Source organism: Typopeltis vanoorti, chromosome 15, assembly GCF_054136105.1.
Source record: "Typopeltis vanoorti isolate ZY-2024b chromosome 15, IOZ_Tvanoo_1.0, whole genome shotgun sequence".
In the NCBI taxonomy this organism is placed as follows: Eukaryota; Metazoa; Arthropoda; class Arachnida; order Uropygi; family Thelyphonidae; genus Typopeltis; species Typopeltis vanoorti.
Genome location: NC_143563.1, coordinates 89895293 through 89910745, shown reverse-complemented (window position 1 = coordinate 89910745; position 15453 = coordinate 89895293). Strand labels below are relative to the sequence as shown.

General features: G+C 37.6%; 1 protein-coding gene across 1 annotated transcript in view; it reads right to left on the bottom strand.

Moving 5' to 3' along the window:
- LOC150098964 (bromodomain adjacent to zinc finger domain protein 2B-like) overlaps nt 1–15453 on the bottom strand; it is a 632705-nt gene that overhangs the window by 33718 nt on the left and 583534 nt on the right. The window contains exons 32-33 of the mRNA XM_090405782.1: nt 7692–7737; nt 1436–1620 (exon numbers count right to left, since the gene is read on the bottom strand). Of these exons, the coding sequence (XP_090261908.1) occupies nt 1436–1620; nt 7692–7737 (231 nt within the window). The remainder of the gene's footprint in view (nt 1–1435; nt 1621–7691; nt 7738–15453) is intronic.

Sequence of the window (15453 nt, the reverse complement as noted above, 5' to 3'; positions counted from 1 at the left end):
TCTATCAGGTGTTGTCTCAAAATGTGGTGTGAGAAATGGTTGTGATCTGATTAGAGATTTCCACATACTATGGAAAATTAATTCTTCATTCCCATTAAGCAGAATATGATTCTTTCAAACAGCATCGAAAGAAATCATATTTTCTTTTAAATAAAGCATTGTAATGGTAATTCATAAAATTTTTGGTCAATGTGATTTGTAGTTTTTTTCCTTCATAGTGTGGAAATTTTTTGGAATAAGAACAGCAAATTAACATACATTTATTTAAGCATAAATGTATATATGACAGTGTTAATAAAATTTTTATATAGCAAATATTTAACAATAGACATAGTCAAAAAAAGGCAAATTTTATTAAATCACCAAGCTTATTTGTCTACCAGGTAAAAAATTACTGAATATTAAAAATTTCTAAATGTACTGGTATGCTGTACCATTGCAAAAAAAAAAACTGTAACTGAAAGATACTACTAATCTCCTAGAATACCCAGTTGTTTATAAATCTATTGTGTCTGTAGCTCTTATGGCCTGGGTGACCAACTCTGCAAGTAGAGTGCAGCAGAGATGTGGCATAAGAGACAAAAAAGAAATTTGGTCACTGCATGTCACATCACCCTATTTAGATGATAATTTAGACAATATCGTCCATGCAGGAAAGGCAAAGATACAAAAGATCAGATCCCTTAACTTAAGAAAATCATTGAGATGAATAGAGAGCTAGACTTCCTTCAATGATGCAATTCATAGACTACTCAAACCTTCTGACTGTGTTCAGCAAGTGAAATTGTAGGAAGTATTGAAAGTAATTTGTTTTCTTCAATTATCACTATTGATTGTGGTGAGGTTCAGTCTTAATTAGACTGAAACCTTCTGAACACATCCACCCCCTCCCACCTTTCTCCAATAGTTATTTATGGATGTAAAACTTAGAACTTACATATGTCTGACATGAGATGATAGCTGCTTTTCAGATGTGATGTTGCAGAAGACCGCTGAAGAACTCACACACAGAGTTCTTCACTTAAGCGCAATGACAGAAAAAAACTTAACTACTCTCAGGATATGCTGAAAGAATGGTTTTGAACGATTTCTTATAACAGTATCAAAAGCTAAAAGTTACTAAAAAAAGGCAGTGGTAGTTCCTTCATGCGATGGATGAATGGTGTGTCTGGAGTGACTAGTCTTCAGAGAGTTGAAGCCCTTGTGGGATTTTCTTCAGAATCCATGCAGCAAATTACTGAGGTGCAGAGTGACTATATGGCATCTACTGATGCCCTTATATAATGATATTGAAAATGTCCATATTCCATAGAACTGTATATAAAAATGAGCCCATAATGAAGTCAATATATTATTATTTATTATTATTATTAAATAATAATTTAAATTTTTTAAAATTTAATTTAAGATATAGAAGGTAAAGTATTGAAAATACCTGCAAGGAGCAAGGTCTTTGGTAATTTGATTTTTATTTTTGTCTTTTTTCTCTGCAGACTTTGATTTAGAGGATTGGTTGTCAAGTTTTTTGTTCCCAGAAGTGTCTTTTTGCTCTTTGGTCCCATCTTTATCCTTTTCTTTGTCTTTTCCTGGGGTACTGCTTTTCTTACTACTTTTCTTAGGCTAAAAAAAAAATAAAATTATTACATAAAAAAAATCCACTTTCTTTATTTACAAACACAATTTAAGAAACCTGAAACATACCAAATAGCTTAATATTACTTAAAAAAAAGTAGTATTAATAAAATCTACTCCCCCCCCACTTAAATGCTGACTTCTCAAACTTTATATTAAAAATAAGCAAGATGATCTTAATGTTTTGGAATTTGTTTTTGCATTATATGTTATTTTTTTAATGAATCATAATTAATCACCAAATTAATAGGCGGCAAGTCACCTCATTAGCACAGTATGCCCATGACTTTTTCTGATAACAATAATTATTTATTAGTTACATTTTATAAAATATTTTATCAAATGTTTACATATCAACCATATGACTGGGAAAGGAGTGTCCTGCATTTGATTCTCGTCGCTGACCTTGGGCTTGGACTGCAGGGTTTTCCCTCCTGCAAACCAGTCTTAAGAACATAGCGCTTCACAATTACATATGGTGGAGCGTGGGGGTAATGACCCCACCTCATAGTGAGTTATGAAACCCAAAAATGGGAGGCCAAGGCCCTACATGGGGCCTTGGCCTCCCATTTTTGAATATAAAAGAAGAATATAAAAGTAACTAATTTTAATCTCTACATACTACTGCCACGAAAAATTATAAGCCATCTAACAATCTGTTGAATGGACCATGCAAGTCAGTATGGAATACAAGGACGGACACACACTATGCCCAAAAGTATTTTCTCAAATTTATAAGGTCAGAGAAGACAAACAATAAAATTATACAATGGGATTCACGAAGACTAGAGAACAAAAAAGTTATCCAAGCAAGATTCTCAAAGCCTGCTGAAACTATTAACAAAGAATTACACGAGAATAATGGACTAAATTTAGTTTAGACCATAAAATGATGACCATAAAATTCTTACTAGGTTGTTGACCTAGTAAGAAGTTGCTTATTTCTGCAAAGAACAGAAATGCCTGATTAAAATTTGCTAACATTCATTAACTGGACAGCTATTGAATGGTCTAAGATCTTATTTAATGATGAAAGCAAATTTAGTTCGATTTTATCTGAAAGGATTAAGTATGTTAGATGTCCCCAAATATCAAAAGAACAATCCCAAATATCAGTTACTTATGGTAAAGTACGCAGGAGGAGGAAATGTCATAGTGTGCAGATGACATTTCTCCTAAAGAGGGTAGTACCATTATACCATTCTAAAGTCACCATGAATTGTTGTTTACCATGAAATCTTACATAAGAAAATGCTACCAAATGCAAAAAAGAAATATGCCAAAAGACTGGGTATTTTTTTTATAAGGTAATGATCTGAAACACTGATCAAGATGCATCCAGGATTACTTGCAGTTGAAGAATATAAGACTTTTAGAGTGGTCCAGTCAAAGTCCTGACTTGAATCTTATATAGCACTTAAGGGAAGAGCTAGACCGATGTATGACACAACATAAATTCTTGAATTTCTAAATGCTACACAGTTATTAGCACCAATGGTATACTACAAAATCGTGACATTCTAGAGGATACTGTATTTTGCTTAAATAATAAGTGTTATTATGGTGATTCTTGTTTGTAAAAATACTTCTGATCACTTTCCAAAGACAAAAATGTTAATACCAAAACAAACATCACCAAGGTGACCAACTGATAACTACACCCCCTGTCCAAAAAGAAACTGAACTTTTGATAGAAAATAAAACACAGACCAATTATAATCATTCAAATCATTTATTTCAATCAATATACTCTCCCTCAGCTTCGATACAGCGTTTGGCATGGTCAATTAATTTGTTAAATGAGTTTTTTATATCGGTTTTTGGGATACTGTTGAGGGTTGCGGTTACTGCCGCTGAAAATCAGCAAAACTGCTACTGAAATGTTGGAGCTGTCGAAAGTGGCATATGGTGTGGATGCTCTGAAAAAGTCAAGTGTGTTTGAGTGGCATAAGAGATTCAAAGGTGGGTAAGAAGATGTGAACGACAACCCCAGAAGTGGGCAGCCAAAAACAAAAATAACGCACGCAAACGTGAAGAGAGCGCAACATTTGGTACATTCTGAGAGATGATTCAGTATAAGATTAATGGCTTATGAACTGCAAATGAATCGAGAAACAGTCAGGGTAATTTTAACTGAAGAATTCTGCAAAATTCTTAACAAAAGATTTCTGTGAAATTTGTTCCTCGGATCTTGACGAACGAACAGAAGCAGCGGGTTCAAGTTGCGACTGATCTTTCTGCAAATCAGCATGTTTTCAACAGTAGTTACGGTGATGAAACCTGGGGCTTTCAGCATGATCCTGAAACAAAATGCCAGAGCATACAGTGGAAAACCCCCACCACATCTGAAAAACACGCATGTCATGTTCACAGTTCAATACTGTGCTGTTGTGTCACTTTGATTCCAAGGGGATAGTCGACTATCCCCTTGGGATCAAAACAGTATGAGATTCTGTTCAGAGAAGAAGACCTGAATTGTGGCCTGACAACACCAAATATCCCTTGAAATGGATAAAATTGAGTATCATGTAGTTATGAAATTCTTTGTAAAACATTTAATGGTAAAAGAAATCATTCAATGTTCACAAAAGTTTATGGGCACTCTTCTGCTTTGTTTTCTACAATTAAGAAATGGGCTGCCGAGTTTAAACGTGGCTGTACCAGTCTTGAAGATGATCCACATGAAGGACGTTCAAAAAGTGTAACACCACCAGAAATCATTGATCAAGTGCACGATATGGTATTGGATGACCGACGAGTCAACATGCTTGAAATTGCTGAGACTATAGGCATTTCAAAAGAGCGTGTAGGATATATTTTGCATGAAGAATTGCAAATGAAAAGCTTTGCACAAGATGGGTGCTGCGCTTGCTCACAGCAGATCAAAAATGCACTCTCATGAAAATCTCTGAACAGTGCTTGGAGCATTTTAAAAGGAATAAAACTGATTTTGTTCATCGATTTATTACTATGGATGAGACTTGGATTCACCATTACACACCAGAATCCAAACAGCAGTCAAAACAGTAGACAGAAGCCTGTTGTCTAGCGCCAAAGAGCAGGAAAGGTCATGGCATCGGTGTTTTGGTATGCTAAAGGCATTTTGTTTATTAATTATTTTGAAAAGGATAAAACAATAACCAGGGAATATTATTCCGATCTTTTAACCAGACTAGACGAAAAAATTTGTTAGAAAAGACCGTTTGCAGACGAAACAAATCATCTTTCAGGACAATGCACCTGCCCACAATGGTGTGTTGACAATGGGAAAATTAGGGGATCTGTACTATGAATTGTTGGAACATCCACCCTATTCCCCAGATTTGGCTCCCCTCTGACTTCTATCTCTTCCCAAAACTAAAACATTTCCTTGCCGGTCAGCGTTTTTCTTCGAATCAAGAAGTGATTGCAGCTGTAGAGGGGGGGTATTTTGCAGATCTTACTGAGAACCACTACAGGGATGGGATAATGATGCTGGAGCATCGCTGGAATAGATGTATTAGTCTTAAGGGAGATTATGTTGAAAAATAAAAATTATTTTGAAATTATAAATTCGTTTTTTTTATTGTTAGGCAGAGAACTTTTCAGATCACCTTCGTAGATGCTGGACATATGAAAAAATGGAAAGTAATATATTGAGCAATGAAGATTATAAATTTTTTTTGAAGGCAAGATAAGAAAAGAATATCAAAGTAATATGGTTAGTCAAAGTGAGATATGTTCTTGAATATTAAGCTGAGCATCCCTTAGACCTACCTGGGGTATACCAGGTCCCTTGCAGCTGTAAACTGTCCTACTTTGGCCAAACGGACAGGACAGCGAATACCAGGATTTCGGAACACAATGACTACATCCGGTTTCACCAGTACAGCCACTCTGGGCTTGCAGACCACGCTCTGGATACCCACCACAGAATTATTATTATTATTGTTCCAGGCAACTCCAAGGAGTTGACAGACTCATCGAGGGAGCCCTAACATCATGTCAAGAACAACCATTCGACATTGACACAGTATCTATCATACCTTGCCTTGAACTCATTCACGGTCGTAGCGTCCACAACAGACTCTGGAAGCTTATTCCACTCATTCACCACTCTCCAAGTAAAAAACCTAGCTCTAACTCCCTTGTCAACCACACTCTTGCCCAGCTTCTGTGCATGGCCCCTAGTCCTCCCACCACCAGTCATATTTTCAAAAATATCTTCTGGATCAATCTCATAGAAACCCTTCAGTAATTTGAATGTCTCAATCATATCACCCCTCCTTCGTCTATCGTCCAATCTCTGCAACCCACAAATCTTCAACCTATTCTCATAAGGTTCATTCCACAGACCTTCTATCATCTTGGTTACTCGTTTCTGGATCCTCTCCACTTTCTCCCCATCACGAAGAAACCCTGGTGCCCATAACTGGGCACAGTAGTCCAGATGGGGTCTTATCAAGGCTCGATACAGAGGAACAACAACTTGTTTGTCTCTGCATGTTAAAGTATTTTTCAGAAGCCAAGTGATTTGATGAGCTGATTTAGTCACTTTTGCAATGTGCCCCCTAAACTTCAATTCCCTATCCACCAACGCTCCCAAATCCCTGGCCTCATCAATCTCCTGGAGTATGGTTCCACCAATGCGATATACTGCTGCTATTCTTTTCACCCCAAAGTGCATAACCTTACACTTTGCCAGATTAAATTGACATCCATTTTTCCTAGCCCAGTCCTCCAAACTATCCAAATCATCCTGTAAAATTTTGACATCCTGTGCACTCACAATTGCTCTACCCAACTTTGCATCATCAGCAAACAAGTGAACACTTCCTCTCAAATCCTTTCCTATATCATTGATGAACAAATTGAAAAGCAGTGGTCCAAGAACAGAGCCCTGCGGCACACCACTAGTCACAAGCCGTCTTTTAGATTCCACTCCTGCATAAACCACTCTCTGGTATCTCTCCTTCAACCACCCTCCTATCCATCTCACCAAGAATACGTTGGAAGAAAGCCACCTTAATACACTGCAGCAAATTTAAATATGAAAGATTGTTCATGGAATCAGCCTCAGCTCTAAAAAAACTTTTGAAACCTCAACAAATTTGGTTAGCTTGCATCTTGAGAACTTCAGCCCAACAGCCAAGACAACCCAATATAGCCTGCCAATGGGGGCACTTTTAGGACTTTAGGAACAACAGTAGTTTTCTCACTTCTGCTTCATTTGCTTTTTGATGCCTGCGTGCACGTGTCATAGTTGTATGCTCCCATGAAGATGGCAATGTGACACTGCCGAAATATAGGAGGTATTTATTAGTTTCTTTAAATTAATATTCCAGTATACATTGTAAATTCCTTAAATAATTTAATAGTCACTAAGCTTAGCATTATCAAAGTTGTGTGTGGTGGTGGTGGTGGTGGTGGGGGGGGGGGGTGGAAGCCATCACATGACCTGCTCTGTATTATGTCTTTTCTATGATATTCAATGGGCAATGTCCCACACTACTAGTGTGGGACATTGCCCCAAACAAAAAATTTGTACTTTACAAATCAGCTAATCTTTCCTAACTTTTTATTGTATATATAGTTTTTTTTTTTTTTTTTTGTTAGGAAATTTTATTGACCTTTTTAGTTATCTTACATTTTTGGAATTGTCAGTTATTGTTTAATTTGGGCTTAACATGTACTGAATATGCCTGTGACACACACAGGCAAAAATTATACTATTAAAATAATCTTTTTATGTGATTGATTTTCCATCATTAACTTTGTATTCAAAATTATGATATCAGACAATTTCGCAGTAATTTAGTCAATGCATAATAACTTGAAATGGGACTGAGGACATACGTTATTAATGTTCTCACTAGTTGCATATCCACATATTACACAGAGTAGTAAACAGGAACAATATTACTTATGATATTATCTTTGTATTCTGTGTCCTGTAGTGTGGAAAACAATTTTAAAGTACGTAATTACAACTCAACCAGCTGCTGAATAACTGCTATAAATAAAGAATAATGTTAAACATTTTTATGAAAGTAAAAGAAATAAAGTCCACTCTAACTTACCTTATTATGACTACAGCTTGGACAAGACCACTTTCCTTTAGGCATTCTGAATACAGATAAAAGTTATTAGTTAAACCAAACATTCTCATTTGTTGAAAATAACAAAAGTCTGTAGAGAGAATAAGAAATATCCACCTGCAGACAACTTGTCTGTGGGTGGGCAGCTTAACAACTGGCAATTTCCCCACCCCACTGGATTTTGTTTTATATTTTTATTGTATTCATTTAATAACTGTTTTAAAATGATTAATATTCGTGCAAAATCTAGTTGCTAAATGAATAATAATACAGTCAACTCTCACTACATCATACTTGTGGGGACTACAGGAACATTTTGTTGTAGTTGATGGTTTGATATGGGGAATTTCTTTTAGCACAACATTGTGCTATGCTAAAAGAAATTTTTCCACTGTATCAAAGTGAAAAAGTTTTATAACCTTTTGTGGGTAGAAGTGAAAAGATCACTTGGATTTCAGAACAGTTTTCAGTTATTTGACCCTTAGCTATCTAGTCCAACAGGACTTGGTTGAGAATTTTTAGCAGTTTGTTTAGTGAGTGAGTGTTTGTTATAGCAAGTGAGATTCAACTGTACACACACACACACAGTTATTTCAGTTTTATGGATACCTTGCCAATTCTTGGTCAGTTATGATATTTTATCAGGAAAATTCTCTACAGTAATTCACAAAACAACCTACCTTTTCTATTCAGTAATTTTTTAAGATGTTCTGATTTCTTATAAAGAATGTTAAAATTATACTGTCATTAGTGGAGTTACTTGTGTGTAGACCAGCCACTCTGAATACTGACAAAACGTGTGTTTAGTTAAGATATCCATTCTTTAGTGGAGTTAGGTAGTGGGTTAAGGCCTCAGCACAGCATGACAAAGTATTGGTTTAAATATCACTGTAGTAGATGTTTGTAAACTTCTTGAAAGATGATAGACACATGGATGTTTCTAGATATCTTAAGTCATAGATGATTCTCAATGTCCAGTGTGAGATCACTATTCTGATTATTAGAGGCATAATGAGTGAGTTGGACAAAAAAAATAAACGTTAGCTTTAAACATAGAGTTCATGGATTAATTAACCCTTAACTCCTCACTGTATCAAAGTGAAAAAGGTTTACAACCTTTTGTGGGTAGAAGTGAAAACATCATTTGGATTTCAGAACAGTTTTCAGTTATTTAACCCTTAGTCAACTTAAGACGATCTCTAGAAAGTGTGGATTTTTTCTACTCCATAACATTACTTCCTTCCAAACATCTACCTACTATATATTTATTCAAATATATTTTTTTGAGAGTTATTTTCCATCTGCATTTGAGCTTTTTTTTTTTTTTTCAATAGGCCTTCTGTGGATATTGTTCAAATGAGGTAAGTTCATCCATAATTTTTTCATTTTCCTCTAAATGCACGATGAAAACTGTCTGAAGTTAACACAGGGATAAATGAAAGAAATAAAAACAAAAGTAAGAAACCTTAAATTTACCAGATATTTCAACAAGAAAAATAACAGTTCTTCAGTGCCATGGAAGGCTAATACGTACAAGATAGAACATTAATCTTCTTCTTCTGCAGCTTCTCCCACTTAAGTGGGGTCACTGTTGATGATGAGTCTCCTCCATATCCTCCTGTCTTGGGCTGTTACCACATCCAAGTTCTTCATCCTCAAGTCCTCTTCTACCAGCTCCCTCCATCTCTTCTTTGGCTGCCCACACTTCCTCCTTCCTTGCATATCCATCTGTATGACCATTCTTCCCACATATTCGTCCTCCCTCCTCATCACATGACAAAAGCATCTCAACCTTGCCTCCTGTATCTTCGCTCCTAAGGTCGTAACTTTCACTGTCCCCACCACACACACATAGTCATTTCTCCGACGATCCTTTCTGGTCACACCGCACATCCACCTAAGCATTCTCATCTCTGCTACTTCCATCCTGCTGATGTTATTTTTCCTCAGGGCCACAGTTTCTATAGCATACGTCATAGCTGGCCTCACTACTGTCCTATAAATTTTGCCTTTCAGATTGATCGGCACCCTCTTATCGCATAACACTCCAGCCATCTCCCTCCAGTTCCTCCAACCCGCTTGTATCCTGCATCCCACTTCCTTCTCAGCTCCTCCATCTTCTTCTACTGTTGAACCTAAATATCTAAAGTCCCTCACCTTCCTGATGACATTTCCTTCCAGCTCCAGATCTGTCTCCTGGCCTCTGCTCACTGTGCAACACATATACTCTGTCATAATTCTGCTCAGTCTCATACCTCTCTCTTCCATTACTTTTCTCCATCTTTCCAGTTTAGTTCCTGCTTCTTCTCTTGAATCTGCACACAGCAAGATGTCATCTGCATATGACATTGTCCAAGGCACGCGCATCTTCTTTCACCTCCTCCGTCACCACCTCCATCACAATGTTAAACAGAAATGGACTTAATGCTGACCCTTGATGCAAGCCAACTGTTACTTGAAAACTTTCTCTCTGTCCTAGACAGGTCCGAACACCTTGTCTTCACATTTCTGTACATCTCCCGCACCAACCTGACATATTTCTTCGGAACCTTCTTCTCCCTCAGACATCTCCAGACTTCTTACCTTGGCACTCTATCGTTTGCTTTCTCCAGATCAATAAATGCCAGATGTAGCTCCCGTTGTTTCTCTCGAAACTTTTCCATCATCTGCCGTAACCCAAAGATAGCATCTGTTGTTGATCTACCAGGCATGAAGCCAAATTGTTTCTTTGCAATCTCCACCTCCTTCCTCAATCTTCCATCAAGAACCCTTTCTAGGATTTTCATTGTGTGGGACATCAACTTTATTCCTCAGTTATTTTTACAGTCTTGTTCATCCCCTTTACCCTTGTAGATGGGGACAAGAGTAGTCTCCCTCCATTCCTCGGGTATATTTTCCTGTTGGCAAACTTTCACGAACAGGTCCCACAGCAGGTCAATTCCCTCTTCCCACAGTGCCTTCCATGCCTCCACTGGAATCCTGTCGGGGCCCACCGATTTTCCATTCCTCATCCTCTTCATGGCCTTCATCACTTCCACTCTACTGATGTTCTGCACCATCCTCTCAGAAGGCTGCCCAAGATAGAACATTAATAATTATTAAAAAACAGTATAAGATGCATGATAGTATAAAGAGTAATGCAATGTAAGAGAGATGTAGTAATTGATAAAATTGTAGTAGATGACAAAAATCTTGATGTCTGATAAGAACGAGACAGATTTTTTGCATGGTCGATTTGATTTTTTTAAAATTTTTATGGCACACAGACATCAAGGGTCATACTGTGCCAGGACACAGGTCACAGCAGTACATATGATAAAACTCGTTAGTAGGTCAATCACAAACACCCATGTCCTTGGTGGGATTTGAAGCCACAGCCTCTTTATTTGCAAGGAGACCCAGTCATTCTGATTCAAATTAGTATGATGAAGCAAGACTTCAGCATTCTCTTTAAATAAATGTTTGAATTAGAAGCAGCATTGGTGGAGTGGGCACAATTCTAGACCAGAATATTCCAACTTTTTCTCTTTTAATAGCTAAATGCAATTAAGATAGTTGTGGCAGGATATCTACGAAACATATTCCATGCTTTATCTTTTCTGGCTGCTTGCTACTCGGTACCATCCATGCTTTGGATGGAGTGGAAATCGGGATGATGTTTTTGGAATTGTTGCATGGACAATACAATCTGTGACATACTTCACTGCTTTATTAATAAGTGTTTGGCTGACTGTTTCAGTATTAATTTTTGCAGGATGGCAAAATGTATTCCAGTCACCCTGGCCCATTTTCCACATGGGCATTCGTGTAGGAGGACATGGTTCTGTGAAGAATCGAGCTGATAAGATGAAAATCATCACTTCCATATATATTTTCAATATCCCATGTGAGCAGATTGTAAGATCAACTGCATTAGAAGATCAACATCATCTGCAAACTTCGGATAGTTTACTCTTCTTCTTCCTGCTACTATCACCCCAATATCACAGTTCTCCAGAGCTTCATTTACAACGTATTCGAGGAAGCAGTTAAATAACACTGATGATAATTTGCATCCTTGTCTCACTCCATTGGAGAGTTCCCTTTGATTTCAACATTACTTCAGAAGATGAGTACACAAATGATAATCTTTTCAACCTAAACCTTACACTTTGCCACATTAAACTGATACCCGTTTTCCTTTGCACATACTACTAGTCTATTTCTATATTATTAGAAATAGAAAGTTTTGATTACCAAGTATATTATGCTTGTCAAGAAGTTATATTCTCATTTCCATCCTTTATATAGGGAGTCCCAAAATTCACGCAAGATTTAAATTTAGTGCCATTTGTGCGGTAAAGTGTTGCAACGAGAAAAAAAAGACAGCGTGACAGCTGACAGTTCAGGGTTATTAAAAATGGAGCGCTACATGAAAGAACAACGCATTTTCATTGTCGAGCAATATTTTAAAAATAATGAAGGTTTGGCAGCTACTGTTCGCAATTTTTGTACAAAATATGGTCGGAATAGTGATTTAACTTCATCAACTGTGAAAAGATTAATTAAAAAATTCAAGGAAACTGGATCAATTAGTGATCTTATACACTCTGGCCATCCTTAAACAAGTCGTTCAACAGAAAACATCAAAGCAGTTCGTGAGAGTGTTGCTGAGAGTCCAGGAACATCAATTCGGCACCGTGGTCTTGAATTGGGCATTTCGAGAAGCTCTCTACAGCGTATTCTCACGAAAGATTTGCATCTTTATGCTTACAAAGTTCAACTGACTCAAGAACTGAAGCCTACTGACCACACACACAGCGAAGACAGTTCGTTGAATGGATTATGGAACAACAACAAGTGGATGCTTATTTTTCGAACAAAATCATCTTCAGCGATGAGGCTCATTTTCATCTCGATGGCTTCGTTAATGGACAAAATTGTCGCATTTGGGGTTCAGAAAATCCACGAGTGATTGTTGAGAAACAAATGCATCCACAACGTGTCACTGTTTGGTGTGGATTTTGGGCTGGAGGCATCATCGGTCCATTCTTCTTCGAAAATGCGGCTGGTAAGGCAATAACAGTTAATGGTGCTCGCTATCGTGACATGATAATCCAGTTTTTTGTGCCTAAATTGCAAGATATGGATGTGGACGACATGTGGTTTCAACAAGACGGCGCCACATGCCATACAGCCCGAGAAACAATTCAATTACTGCACGAGTCATTTCCTGGTCATGTAATTTCCCATTTTGGTGATCAGAATTGGCCGCCCAGATCATGTGACTTAACGCCGTTGGACTTTTTTCTTTGGGTTTTTTTTGAAGTCTAAGGTTTATGCCAACAAGCCCACGATCACCCACGCCTTGAAGGAGGAAATTGAGCGCTGTATCAATGAAATTCAGCCACATTTATGCAAAACAGTCATGGAAAATTTCGACAAAAGAGTGCATATGTGCCAGCAAAGCCGTGGAGGCCATTTACCCAATATGCTATTCCATGCATAACCCTATACTGTATACTTTATGAATCAATAAGGAATTACAATTTTTAATTAAAAACCTGTTTTCTCTATCAAAATTACTTCTTGCATGAATTTTGGGACACCCTGTAGAAGCATAAGAAAACTTTTTGCAAGTGAAGTATCTTAATGACTAGTCTAACTGTATATAGATGCTGCTGACATCATATTAAATGGCTCATTATCCCATAACTGACATTTATTAAGGTTATTTACTGGGAGCAGGACACAAGAAGATAATAGAATAGTTTTTTACCATTAACGCTACTGTCAGGATGGGTGAAGTACAAGTGTTTTTCATATTCCCTTTTATCTGTAATGAGAGTTATTTGAGAGAGGGAGTTTTGTGAGCGATTAAGCTCGCCCTCTGGGGGCAGTCGTATTAGGTATGATCAGTTGGGAGTAGAATAGCCTTCGGTCTTTTATATTTGTAGTAATCTGTTTCATTGTAATTGACAGCTTGTACGACCAGCGGGTTTGAATGTGAACTTGACTTGACGAAGAATTTTTCTGTGAGATCGTGGAGAAGGGAGGAAATCTATGGAATGCCGGTTTCATGATGAATCTGTAAATTTACGATAAACCATGGGGCGTCAAGGATCATCCTCAGGCATTTATTTTGGATTCTTTGTAGTTTTGAAATGCTTGATTGTGAGGTGTGACTCCATGCTGGTGAGGCGTAGGTAATGACTGGAAGTATCACCATATGGTAAAGTAGTAATTTATTTTGTAAATTCAGTTTACTCTTGCGGTTGATCATTGGGTAGAGCTGTGCAATGACTTTAGAAGTCTTGGAGCCAATGAGATTGATGTGTTTGCTAAAAAGGAGTTTCTTGTCCAGTAATATCCCAAGGTATTTGGTCTCTGATTGCCATGGAATCTTTTGACCAGAGAGCAAGATGTCTTCTTTAATGCAGACCTTTCTTCTAGAGAACATAATAGCTGCGCTTTTGATGGGGATTTACCTGAATCCTCCAGTTGGTGAACCAGTTTTCTAGTGCATTGATACTTCCTTGGAGTCTAGTGATTGCTAGGCAAGGGCTCAGCGACCTTGCAAGAATAGCAGTGTATTTGGCATAAAGGAACGTAATGGTTGTTCTTGAGTTAATAGGGATGTCTGATATGTAAGTTGTGAAAAGTATTGGGGCCAGGAGAGAACCCTAGGGTACTCCAGCCAGGATTTTGCACCTTGATGACACAATTCCGTTGAGTTTTACTTGCATGTATCTTTCACTAATGTATGAGTATATGAGTTTCACTAGTTTAATTGGGATATTGTTTTCAATTAGTTTGAAGATAAGGTCTTGGTGCCAGACCTTATCAAAGGCCTTGGCAACATCTAATACAGCAGCCGTGTGAAGGTGCCAGTTAAAACCATGGGTGATATGTTCAGTTAGTCGGTGAATTTGTTGCACTGTGTTGCGAGCTTTACAAAACCCAAATTGCTCATTTAGAATTATTTTCTGTTTGTCCACTGCTGATTGTAGTCTTGATAGGATGACCTTTTCTGTTACTTTTCTGAGGCAGGAAAGAAGACTGATGGGCCTGTAGCTTTGGGTCATTACCTGGCTTTTTCAGAGGTATAATGTCAGCGATTTTCCAATCTGCGGGAAAGTACTGGAATCTTAAGATGGAACTGGTAATATTAACTAGATGAATTATGGCTTTCCTCGGGAGTAGCTTTATTATTCTATTGGCAATGCCGTCGGGGCCGGGAGCCTTTTTGTTCTTCAGATGGGATATAATATTGATTATTTCTGTTGGAGATGTGAGAGTGATGATTTCTGAATCATCCTTATGCTGTCTTAATGCTTTTCTAACTTTATGATGAACTTCGTAAATGAGATTAATATTTAAGTTTTTATAAGATGGGCTACATTGTTTTTCCAGATTGTCAATTAGGGCTTCTACTTTTTCTTCATCTGAGTGTGCAATTCCAAGATTGGTCTTCATAGGGGGAAGAGGTTGTCTTTTGATACGAAGAGATTTCGCAAATTTCCACATGGAGTTATCTTCTGGGTTGATTTCCGTGAGTTTGAATTCCCATTTGGAATTCCTGTGCATCTGGAGGGCTTCTCAAACCTGTCTGTTCAGGTTGTTTTGTCCTGCGGAGCTCTAGTGTTGTAATATCGCTTTCTGGCTTTGTTTTTGGTCCTAATCAGGTCCATTATCTCTTCTGGGATCCAGATGGATGTGTGAAAGACAGTCGTTGAGTGACCTGATTTGCCTAGTTAAATTGCTT